The 13,194-nt window shown below is 39.5% G+C and overlaps 1 protein-coding gene across 1 annotated transcript in view; it reads left to right on the top strand.

Moving 5' to 3' along the window:
- Positions 1 to 997: 997 nt before the first annotated feature.
- The window catches only part of LOC146984081 (cryptochrome-1-like), a 33,504-nt gene continuing 21,307 nt past the window's right edge, over positions 998 to 13,194 (top strand). The window contains exons 1-2 of the mRNA XM_085780935.1: positions 998 to 1,172; positions 4,992 to 5,155. Of these exons, the coding sequence (XP_085637061.1) occupies positions 4,998 to 5,155 (158 nt within the window). The 5' untranslated portion in view covers positions 998 to 1,172; positions 4,992 to 4,997. The remainder of the gene's footprint in view (positions 1,173 to 4,991; positions 5,156 to 13,194) is intronic.

Raw genomic sequence — 13,194 nt, 5'->3', positions numbered from 1 at the left:
AATGTGAATATGAAGTGCTTGCAAGATAGTGTTTTCTTTATTTCTTATTCATCACATCATAGATAGGCCTATAGATTTATTTTTTTTTACCTGTGTTTTTGTAGCCTACTTCTCTTTTCAATGGCACCTAAGGAGGATTGAACGTCTCAGTTTCTTTGTGCTTGTTGCAAAGACGATAAAGACATTCTATTCTATTCATGTTACAGTTTCATCTGTTTATTTATGTCTATATAACAAAAATAATTTGATGGTAATGAAAACATGGTTATTGTCTGATACACAGTTTAGCCTGGCTTGACAATTCACAAACTATTGTCTACATGCCAATTCAGTTCCTTTTCTGAAGACAGCTTAAACTTTGCCAACGCCACTTTGGGGGTAAAACGACTTTTCATATGTCTTCCTCTGGTTGAGCATCTTCTCACAGCCATGTTTGCCTCTTGCTGCCGTATGAATGGACTTCCGTATGGCCATGCTTCTTAAACGTGACCTCGCATCCTACATGTGACGGCAAACCGACCAATGGGAACGCCGAACCCGAAACACGTCGCCGTTCACGTTGAGCAAGGCTTCTGATACATTCAGGTCCTATGGGAAAGTAGACATGTCTGATGTTTGTAACGTATCCTCACGCTTCATATAGCCTCCCAAGTAAAAGAAATACCGAAAAGTGAGCTTCTGATCGATGCACTGATTCTTTCATAATCGTTTTCGCAGTGATATTTGCTTGAAACCTCATGAAATGTCATTTTCTCAGAATAAAACTAAGCAATTCTACCATAAGGAAGAGTTTTATTTAACTTTGGGTCAGTATTCCGAAAAATTACAAACAAGAAAAATCGTTCTCGTTATCTTTCCTGTTAATTTTCCTCTAATAAGGTCAAAAACTCCTCTGACGCGCGGTCTCTTTGAACAATTATACCACAGGAAATGTTTTTTCCTGATGTGTCCTGAACGCGCCAGGAGAGTGGGCTAAAACGGCGGAGCATGCGCAGTACGCCAAACTCTTATGAAACAAAGTAGTTCAGCAGTGGAAAGCAGGTACAGGGAGACAGGAGGGATTCTCTAACCAAGGCAAAGCACTCACCCGGCACACAGCACTTTCACATAGGGAGGAAATGCTTCTTTCTTTGGGTTTGACATAAATACCACCCCCGGGGAGCCAGAACAAGGTAAGCTGTGTCTTTTTGGTAGGTCTGAGGCGTTTGTTTTAAGGCTTAAACAGCTATACTTTTATAAACAGCGCCACCACTTACACTTACATAAGGAACGCTCTGATGACCCCGTTTTGGTCTACAGAGATGTTTCTTTACCAGAGACTTCAACACAGCTAAATGTTTTTCAAATGCAGTCTGACATGTTCACTGGCGTTTGATTGTTGCGTTATGCGATATTAAATCAGGGGTGAAGTTCATACGAGGTGGGTCAAGTTAATAGCTCCCAATGAGAATAGACGGTGTGACCTAATTTCCATTTGGAGAAGTCATAAGGGCCATGACAGTGGTTGGACTAGCAACATTTTTTCTCTCTATTTATTTATTTATTATTTTATTTTTATTTTTTACTGAGGTTCAGTGTCAACATTACAACTGAATGAAATATATTGAAATAAAAACCATATGTGTTTTTTCATTTTTCGGCCTATTTGTTTTGGTGTTTTTCAACAGAGGACAATTCTGTTTACAGTTGAGTGTTCCAGTGTAATATTTCATCAATACAGCATTTATTAATTGTGACATGGAGAGAGCTTTTAAAATAGGCTACCTTATTTTACCCATTACATGATCATATTTGTAAATATATCATGAGTAATCTAACTGACTGACTCCCTCCCATTGTCTGAATTACAGTATAATGTTTTTAAGCCTCAAGGCAGTTTATAAAAACCTTAATCTCCCCCTCCCTCTTCTCCGTCCCCATCAAATATTTAAACAGAGGGATCCTGAAAAATCTGGTCCGTTTTTTGGGAGGTATGTGTTGTGCCAGAGTGTGAGGAGTTGTGTTTCTTTTTGTGACAAATGTTTATGAAGTGCAGCAAAGTTGGGTCTATAAAAGTTAATGCAACAAGTAGATCAGATGCCTCAGAGCCATATCAGCCTTTTTTCTTCTTTTTTTTTTTTTTACATCTATGATAAAAGTCTTCATGTCAACATTGCTTTTATCCCCTTCATTGTGTTCACAGTGTTTAAAAGATTCTTTCATCAGGCTGGATGAATTGTTGTAGCTTGTGGTTTGGTCCAGACAGAGGCTTTTAAAGTTGTACAGTAGCATTACAGTAAGCAGTGGCTAATCGCACTGTAGATGGTGTGTTCGTGATCATTCATGTCAATTAAGTGCTGTTATCAGTTAAAGATATTGCCTATTGGTAGAGATCGCACATCAGATTTGTATTTAAGAGACTTAGTTTATCTGTGGGGAAAAAAATATTCTTCTCTTTCACATATTTCAAGTCAGTGAATTCACACATTTGTCACTGATGATGCTCTTTGATCCCTTGCAAAATAAAATAGTGCTTTATTTGCACTTTATTCTGACTTGAAAAATTTAAAGTTTTTCAAATTCTACTATGTACAGTACTGGAGCAATAAGTCCTAAGCTCCATCCTGTTTGCTTTGTAACATTTGGGCTTGAACATGACTTTAAATACCCTGTCAGGAACAGCAGGTTTACAGAACCATCTTAACTCGAGATTTAGCTGCTACAAGTTTCCTCAGCTGTCACCATGAGATCTAATCCTCAGTCATAACAGGTGGCCATATTTGGACTCTTGTACTTTTTATTATGATGCTGATCATAGTTGATCCTTCACTTTCATCTTAAAATCTGCTCAAATACACTGCATAAGTAATGATTTAAAAAAGAAAAAAGAAAAGAAAAGGCATAGTGCTGCAGTCCACTCATGGTTTTGAATCATTCCATCATACAAATTGTGAAAAGACGTGGAAGTGAAAAGCAGAAGTTATTTGTATTAGAAACTGCACACAGGATGGATGGATGAATCAATGAATCAATGGACCATATTTTTTACTGCATCCTGTTGAGAAGAGGAAATGAAATTGCTTCTGATATTAGTTTCTTTTTAATGTCAATTGTCCTATTTGAATCTGTTTGATGAATGAAATGTGCGAGCCAACAGCCAGCTAACTTACCCAATCAGTCAGTCAGCCAAGACACACAGTTAATCTATTGAATTAGCCTGCACTCTCACCGGTCTTCAATGTTTTAATGCATTGGCATTTGTGGGACTGAGGTCCAGCATATGCTCACTTGATCATCACCAGATCAAACTGGTAATCCAGTAGCCTGGCTTCACACAGGCTGCAGGTTGGCTGCTTGTACAGAGAATATAAAGTGGCGTTGACAGAGTATAGCCTAGGATACATTGACATAAAAAAAAAATCCTTATAGCTGTGTAAATAATGTATTAATCTTTTAAGAAGAATGCCACATTTTTGTGAATACTTCCCCACTGCAGCTTGAATGTGTTTAATACCTCAGGCTTGTCACTTATTCTTTGACTAATGTTATGGGCTTTATAGAACACAGTAAAAAGACAGGAAGGACTGGGTCAGAGCGATACGAGGTGGGTGACATGTACTAAAAAAGGTCTGCAGCTGGACTTCAACCAACAGCATTGTACTGTATGTGTCACAGTCAGCTGAGCCCCCACAGCACCTGGAGGAGTTGTGTGCATTGATTTGTTGGGCTGCAAATTAGAGTTGCTTTTGTTTTCATTTCCTATTATACATTAATAATATGTTCTAGTATAAAACCACTCACACAAGAACTGAAAGCACCACATTATACATTCTACTGTTGCCCTCTATTGATCAGCATTTGATCCATATCTGTATGTTGATTTGTAGCAGGTCTAACTAGTAATTAAACTGCACTGTTAAGACAATACATAGACCTGTGTCAGTGCATAAAGTGCCTTGATTTTGGTGTATCTATTTAAAATGTTGCTATTTAGTAATTTTATCTGTAATTGTACATCATAAAATCTTAATATCTCCCAATTAGCTGATTATCTGCCAGCAAGTGAGATAATGTAAATCAGAATAGTAACTGAGGTCTTTATTTACTGCCCATGGTACTGGCCCTTATTGGAGGCAGGCTGTTATTAGAGAGAAGCCTTTAAGTCAAACTCCTTACTGTTTTATAAGTATATTTGCTCATATTTTAATAGGAAGCCTCCTATTTTCAGTTTTCCTTCTATTTGCTCTGTTAATTTTTACACATTAGCGACCGTATGAAACAATGAGCTCATCGTTCAGTAGGTAATCTTCCTCTTCCTCTTGGGCTGCTTGACACCTGTTCTCCTCGCCTCGCTGTCGGGGCTGGGTCACCCCCAATTTCCACATGCTAATCCATCTCCGCATTCAAATCAATCAGAACATTTCCATGGCGTGCGCTGCGGTCTGTCTCAGTCGGTCACAGCTCCGTCACTCTGGCCCGGAGACCCGGTTCTTAATTGAATATAGGCTTATTATAGAGGAAATATTGTGTTTGATTTATCAATATAACCTATACTAAAAATATTTTTCATTCAAGAATGTCCTCACGCCCCAGGAAATGGCAATTATTTATGTGATGACACCCCAGAAGTTTAGTTTTACTTCACCATGGGTTCATTTCAGTAATGTAAAGCATCCATCCATCCTCTTAATGCCCATAAATGGATCTGCTGACAATAGGAAGCAGAAAAAAATCTCTGGGCCCAGAAAAGCGATAGTGTTCCTGTTCAGATTGTTCTATTCCTGTCTCATCCCACAGTGTTGGCAGCTGATACAGGTTGGATGCATCTATTGCCTCTCCTGTTGGGAGACTCTCAGTTCTGTAGTCGTGAGCGAAAAGTAGCTGACGGCATCAGATTGGGCTCTGACGTCTCCATTCATTCAGCTTGATGAAAAGAACCGTTTAACTAGCATTCAGTCACTTCCAGCTCTTCAAATTGAAAATCTCAGTCATCCTCTTCTGCCTTTTATCAGAACAAGATGGCCCCAAACTCAATCCACTGGTTCAGGAAGGGCCTCCGTCTCCATGACAACCCAGCGCTACAGGAAGCCGTCCGTGGGGCCGACACAGTACGTTGTGTTTACTTCCTGGACCCGTGGTTTGCAGGCTCCTCCAATGTCGGGGTCAACAGGTGGAGGTAAGAGTCTGTTTGTTTGCTCTAACTGTAATATACAAAGTAGATTTCCTACTTGTGGGCCCTTTATTATTTATGTGTAGAATAATATATGGAAATTGTAGACATTCATTTGTGACATCACTATAACTCCCATCATCCACAGTTCTATCCACCTTTTTCCGAACGTCAAAAACATAAGCCGGTTTTGCTCTTCCGGTGGAATTTTATGTTTACGTTTCCATGGTTTCAGTAGTCGCGTTGAATGCATGGATTTTTTTTTTTTTTCAATGAAAATCTGTAAAACGCATGGATCATCACACCAGCTTTTAACAATATCAAACAAATTGACATCCGTGTTAAAAGCCAGCGTTAATAGATCCATGCATCTACCGCAACTATGACAACGACTGAAAACCATGGAAACGTAAACGTACCGGAAATGCAAAACCGGCTTCTGGTTTTTTGACCATAGATGACGTTCGGAAACTTGTGGATTGACAGCATTGATCTGTAAGATGTGTGACTTTGAGAACAAAAATACTTCTCAGTGTAGTTTTACATTTATTTTCTCAGGCTTCACTGTAGAGCATGAGTAACAACAGTTGAGTGAGCCAATCAGAGGAAAGGCTCTGATCCTCTCGCTTCTGACATCACAAGTTACCAAAAATCCTGATGGCTCATTTTAAGGCTCAGTTTCTGAATATGAATATAGGCTGCCTGCTTCTCTGTGTGGACTAAGCACTTTGGCACTTTCACAATACTGACATAGAACCCAGACCTGCTTTATGAATCTCACTTTATACAACATCAGACCTTTAAAGAAGGTGGAAAACCAGAGACAAATACATAAAATTGTTACTTTTTTTAACTACACTCTATCTCTGCTCAAGATGACTTTCAAATTATTTAAAAAAAATAGAAGAAATAAATACTCTGGTTGGGCATTGCTGTTCTAAATAAAGAAATACTTATTTTGTCCTAATAATGATGGTGAGGTGACTTGCTGTGAGATGAAAAACAACAAGAAGAACCATAGAGTTGCAGTGCTTCAACACACAACACGATGTCAGCATTTCTCTCATTTTGAAATCCCCTCCCTTGCTCTATGTGGACTGGGATCGGCAGCTGGGTGCTTTCAAGCACCACAGAAAACCAAAGATAAGCGGACTGAGCAGGTGAAACAAATGCGGCTTTGCATCTTTGACCCGGTCGGTTTCACAGCACACAAGGTGCCCTTTTGTTGGAGTGTCTCCGCTCACATAATCCCCGTTGGAGAGGTCAGTCGGCAGGTAGACTTAGGGCTCAGTGACTGGATGAATAGGCTACAGCAGGAGACTGCCCTCTCAGAGGCAGAATGCAAGGGACGCTCTCACAAGTAGGTCATAAGAATAGGAGTACAAGGATGAGTTTGTGTGTAAATAACTGTGTGACTGCAGACTGGGCCGTGTGGGTGTGTGTCACGTTAGATGAAGTTGATGAAACGCGTGTGAGTTCACGTGAGTGCTGAGATTGTAAACTGCTCTGCAGGGGAGAGGGCATCGATATCACTCACACGGTCATTGCTCTCCGGCCCGTCTCTTGCTCTTTAGTGCTATTTGTAGTCCTTCCACAGGAATAGTCAATATTGAAGTCAGTGACCTAGTGATATCCAACTGATTGTGATACTAAAAATGTAAACATATCTGCTGTGGCCGTGGTGATGGAGGCGGCATCAGCCAGGAAGCACACATCAGTGACGCACATCAGTTTGCCTGTCGCAGATTCCAAAACATCATTTGTAGGTCACTGGTAAAGCTGGTTGACTTAAGTCTTATTGACTGTCTGCCTTTATATAAAAATTAAGCTGTCAAAAATGTGGAAGTAAAAGTGGAAGCAGATTTAAAAGATACTAAAAACAGGAACAAGTTTACAAGATGCTGTTTCTTCTATCTGTTGTGCTATTTAACCATGGGCCGGTCTGAGATTCTGACGGTATGATTACCTTGAGCAAAAATTTCACAGTATTGCGATATTGCCATTACAGCTCTAAAAATGTGTTGTTTTGAAATGTATAGGTAAAAAAAAAAAAAAAAAAAGTTTCCATTAAACACAGTCTTGTATTTTTAAACAATATATAGAACATTGGGTCATTAGAAAATGTGTATAAACTTAAAATAAATAATAAAATCATTAAAAAAAATTCTGCTCAAATTTTATTTTTTGGAAACGGGCCCCAGATTGGGTAAATCTCAAAACGCCGCCCCAGAGTTTTCTTGTAAACACTCAAATCGGATCTTTTGTGAATCAGTGCCTGAAACGCGTCCGTTAAATCAGCATAGATCGACATGTTTGGACTGGCACGACTCCCGGTCAACATTTAGTCGATAATGTTTGGAGTTTGAATACAGCGCATCCTCGGCTGATAGCCCAGAGCTGGGTTAAAAGAAAGTCTGCCTTAAATGTTTCAGCTTTCACGTCTTCTTCTCTGTTGGTGTGTTTGTGTGGCAGCGCTACAGCACCACATGTGATAGTCTGTGCTTTTTCTTCTTTTTTTTTTAAATATTTTATTTTCACTTTTTAATATTTTTTACAAAAAATAGAAGACAGAAAAAAAAGCAACAACACAAAAACCTACATACAAAATGGGCATACAGCACCTGACATTGTATACAGCACCTGACATTGTTAAATGAAATAAATGAAGTAAGAAAAGTAAAGACAAAGGCTATATGAGGATATATACAATAAGCAAAGTAGCCCAGTGCCTTCTGTGACCTGAGGGATTTCTGACCTGCACCTTCTCTCTTTGACAAGAAATAATTTTTATTTTTTTTAAACATAGAAAAACAGCTCATACCGCAGGAACGGTATGATGGAAAATTTTAGTGGTTGTGAAACCTTGACTTTTTCATACTGTGGTATACCTTGAAACCGGTAATCGGCTCCATGCCTACTGCCATTTATTCATATTCAGAGGAAAATGAGAAGCTGGAAGCAGAATATATTTCGCTTTATTGTTTGAAAAAATATAATGACTGAACACAATTCACTTAAATTAAATAACTGTCTTTTGAACTTTGAACTGTCTGTTGTAATTATCTGAAATGAAACTTACCCGTAGAATAAAACACTAGTTCTTTTTACGCAGCCCCTCAGACACCACAGCTTGTTGTGGTTCAACAGTAGCTGACTTTGACCACACAGGAGGGAGAAATCTCTCAAGGCAATTTAAAGTAATTCAGGGAAAGATGACATGATTCATACTCTTAAGAGCTCTGTTCTTAAAAGCACATTCATTTCAAAGAACATAGTGCAAAGTGTGATTTCTGTGACTGCAAGGCTCTCAGTCTGATTGTTTTCTCCCTTTGGAGAGGAAACAACAGCATCTTACTTTACTTTCTTTTTTTTTTTTTTTTGAGTGCGAATGAACAAAAAATTGTGACCAGTGGCCCACTTATCAGGGTGAGGGCAGTGACACACAAAAAACACTGCAGTCAGACTCAAGGCTACAACAACCGGTAACAAGACGTCTCACTGACGTTAGATTGAGACAAATGGAGCAGAAACGAGGTCACTGACCTGCACATGCACAGACACAAATACACTGCTATATTTTCATGACCTTGGATGTGACACGCATTGAAGAATAATTGTGAAAGTTATCAGATGTGTCCTATATTTACTGACACGGAGCAGGTGAGGCCAGGACCTCCAGCTGCACTGACACCTGCAGGTCTGTCCACAGCACACCATCATCCAATTTGCACTGTTATTTTTACCTGAAACTAGGACTTGAAACGCCTTGAAAGTCTGTTGTGTGTGGATTAAAACGCTCAGTATACCGTCCAAATCTCATTAATGCGAAATTCTTGTCACAGACTTTGAAGAAACTACAGTAGCTGGTGCTCTCACTTACTCATCCTCTCTGCTGTGACAGACAGTACATATGACAGATGCCTTTACTGACCTCTTTGGTCCTCGGTCTACCTCACAGATATTATAATATCAATTCCACGCTGCCTGTAAATAATAGTCTTTAGATGGTGTGGGTATTGTTGTTAATCCAAACCCCAGGAAATACAATCGGCCTGGATTTATTGGTCCAGCTCTGGTTACCACATCGCCACTGTGAAGACTAGGCAACGGTTGGCTACTGTTCCTGTACTTTCCCTCATTTTTCACTGTGACCAACAGCTGATGTGAGTGTAGGTCAGTTAGTCAGCTCAGTGTCAACAAAATATCCATATGTAACTGTCTAAATGAGAGCAAGTGGATGTGTGCACATGTTAGAAAACCCAGGTTTTAAACAACTGAATTTAATTTGTCATAATCTCCTTTCAAGTATTATAATTTGAAGTATTCTTGATCAATAATACACTTAAAAAAAAAAAAAAAACTTAGATTCTGGGAAAACCTTAGCCTACTTATAAACTTATTGATAAAATGAAGCGAGATGTGCTTTGTGGCTAATGATGATATATTTCAATCAGCATCATAAACCCCTTGGCTCTGTCTTAAACCTATGCCAACAATAATTATCAAAAACCACAAAGATATTATGCTTTGTGGTTTTTGATAATTATTGTCCAGAGTTGAATAGTCTATACTGCACACCTGTTGGTTAAATAAGGCACTGTTGTAATTTATTTAAACAAACTGTTCCAGTAAAGTAATAAAGTGAGTAGAAACCTGCCGGTCCACTCAGCTGTCAATTCAGTATAGTTATGATAAAATGAATCAAAGCTGACCCACTTGTGATTTTATTCTGAAGCACTAAGTAGCTACATCTCAGGCAGGATGTGTAATATACCTGTGAACATGAACACAGGAAGCTTCCAGTCAGCAGATGGTTGGACAACAACATTGGGTTGTTGGCTGATGTAGCCAGTGGAAAATCAAAGTATAACCTGCCACTGACGCCCTTTATTCACTATGAGTAGGAAGTAAACAACCAACCAGCTTTCTGGGTCCTGCACTGATGCTATCAGCTAACTAGCTAGTTCCTGGGCTAACAATTAATATATCTCTGTGGAAATAACGATACTATAAGTTAATAAGTAATAATAAGTTAAATTAGAAAAACAGGAGAGAACAAAGCACTGAAAACTAGAAACAAAATCTAACTGACATTGTTTTTCTTCTTCTCAACCTTTTGTTTCAAGTGGTAAAACCCTTATTTAATTGACCAAAATCCACATAGTGATGACTGGTAACATCAGAGCACAATGTGTAGAGCTCAGCGTCTAGATTTTCTAGTTTGGGGATAATCAATAGTTTTTTCTATCTAAAGGAAAATGTGAGTATGGTCTGTGGGAGAGATATAGGTTAGTGTGCCAGCGCATGAAACTTCTGAGTGGTTATGTGATCCTGACCTACTTGTGCTGAGGGTTTTCTCATGTGGCCTGTTACCCAACAGATACACGATGTGGAAAACACTAGAGGTGCCGGCGAAGATAAATGAACAGCATCTACCACATCTTCTGAAACAGGTCTTTATTTATCCCGCTAAGGTAGTGTCCCAACAGTCTGAAAAGTTACTGCAACTTCTGACCTTGTAGTGACAAGTCTCCATCAATAACCTTGACTGTTGGCAGTTGCAGGACTGGCAAACGCCTGAGATCTTACTCTTAATTTCACTACTCATTCAAAGACCTAAACCTGCTGATTTGTTGTATTTTTGACTTTGTCTCCTTCGAGATTCTTTGAAGGTCTGTTTATTATTGCCACTTGGCATGCTAGCAATTTGAATGTTGAGGTGGCTCCACGCTGTAGCCATGATAACCTCCCTGTGAGGCCAGTTGGAGGCATGGTCACCGGCTGAACAGGGCAGCTGCTGGTTGCATAGCCCATACACGGAGCTGAGTAGCCGTTCAAAGTGTAAAAAAAGCTGCCACTTTCAAATGTTTGACGTTACAACGTTGATTGTGTGAGGACGCAATCAGGAAATGCTCCGAATGCTAGACTGTCCCATTAAATAGGGTTGATGCAGCCATCTGAGGTGAATCCGAAGCGGTTGCCTCCATAGACCGTGTAGGCTGCGTTCTCCGAAGTATGCATTGAATGTAAACACCAGTACGGCTGCTGCAGTGAATACTAAATCTTCTTCCAACATGACAGAACCAATTATTCTAGGCTGGAAGTTATGCTTGCATTCTCTGGGGCCTCACAGTTACACCAAAATGAATTTTTGGTGTGTACATTAATCATAGAAGCATCATATCTAAAACACAACAACTTGAAAAGTTACTGTCTGATCTAAGACTAATTCCAACAATTCCATCAGGTGAAACAAACATTCCTGGGTACAATACTTAAGGAGAGACTTCCTCCAATGTCACATATAGGCTACCCAATGAAAATGATGTGTTCTGAATAGTGCTACAATACAAGAATCCAACTGGAAAACGAAAATCTTCCCCCGACTTTGTTGGATTTTCTATTCACAAATAAAAGTAACTGTATGGACGTCTGGTGGCATAGTAACAAGATTTCTGTTTAGGGCTGAGCCCCTTGAAGTCTGACTCTCCTCCTCTAAACAAGTATTGAAATCAGCTATTTTAAACATAGAAGGAGGGAAATCACAGAGTGTTAACGACTGAGAGGGAAATTAGTAAATGACATAAACTCAGTTGAAGGACTTATAATGGACTTGCATTTACATAATGTTTTTTCTAGTGGGATCACTTAAAGGGCTTTAGATTACTAGTCCCATTCAAACAGCACTTCTTTCTACACATGTTGCACATTAGGTGCAACTACTCTGTGGGACAACTTTGGCGAAGTTGCATGTAATTAGCTCAGTCAGTGGGGCATGCTTGTAGTCAGAGCAACCAAAGATCGTCATCCTCATGACTCATGATGATTGTATCATAGCCGTATGCCGACATTGTGCAACTGCAATCTGGTATGTAGCTGGCAACAAATTGAACTTGCTAACTCATTTGAAATGGCACTACTCAAGTGTCAAGATTAGTAGGACAAGGAAGAGAACGAGTGCAGCGCTCCTCGAAGCAGCCGCTTGCTAACACTATGCACACTGGGCCAAAGCAATAACATGCAACATGGGTGTTTTTATAGTTGTTGAGGACACAGTGATCACACACATGCTGAAAGCAATCAAGCCCGTCATGCAGTTCCCTCTTGTCTGCATTTGAGCCAGCAAGTCACAGCGGACTTTTATGAACAGACACACACTACTGTTGCATCTGCTGTCACTCTTACAATGGAAGAGCTACGGAGATAGACAGAGAAAGAGTGTTCTCCACAGCAGGAAACTGTTCTGCAGACAGGAAAATATTCTAAAATAATGCAGAAAGCTGCTTATATTGAGTACAGTACAAGTGGCACACGACACATGCAACACCTTATTTGCTATCTATTTTATTTGTGAGAGTATTTGTGTTGTAGTTCTGACATAAAGCTGATAAATGGGTATTTATTTGAGATAATGTTTATTTTGATTTACTGACTACATACTAAAATGACCTTTTGTTATGGGCTAAGCAGTATGACGGGCAAATATTTTAAAAGGTATAGTCTCTTCAGTAAACCAGTGTTAAATATTTTGTTAAAATAGAAAAAGTGTTTCCTATTCCTGGCTTCTGCTGGACTGAAAAATGTACCAAGCAGTGACCCTAAAACCGAGGTACATACCAGACTTTTGGGTATCGTTGCACCCCAAACCCTACACAAAGATGCAAGTGCATTGGAATGTCTGGCTTTGAATGTAGGTGAGAGTAGTTGAGGCAGCCAAAGACCCTTGGAATCAAGGTCAACACAAGCGACACCTGTAGACCAGTGGTTTGTATTGCTTCTACTGCATGCTGGGCCCAGCGGGCCAGTGAATTTTAAGGGGTTAAATAAATGGCTCAAATAAACAAATCGTCATTTGGATGTATTCTTTGCCTGTGATGAAAAATACAAAATAGTTTAGAATGTTAAACTCTGAAAGTCATCGTTGCTTCTTATAAAGGCTTTGCAGCTTCTCATTCATATTCCCTCACTTATTGTTCTCACTCTACTCCCACTGACAGAGCAAGGGAGCCAAAGGAAAAAAAAGTGTGTGTGTGTGTGTGTGTGCA

Source organism: Trachurus japonicus, chromosome 7 (genome assembly GCF_045865225.1).
Source record: "Trachurus japonicus isolate A0001 chromosome 7, Traja_1.0".
NCBI classification, from domain to species: domain Eukaryota; kingdom Metazoa; phylum Chordata; class Actinopteri; order Carangiformes; family Carangidae; genus Trachurus; species Trachurus japonicus.
This window is presented reverse-complemented; position numbering and strand designations above follow the sequence as displayed.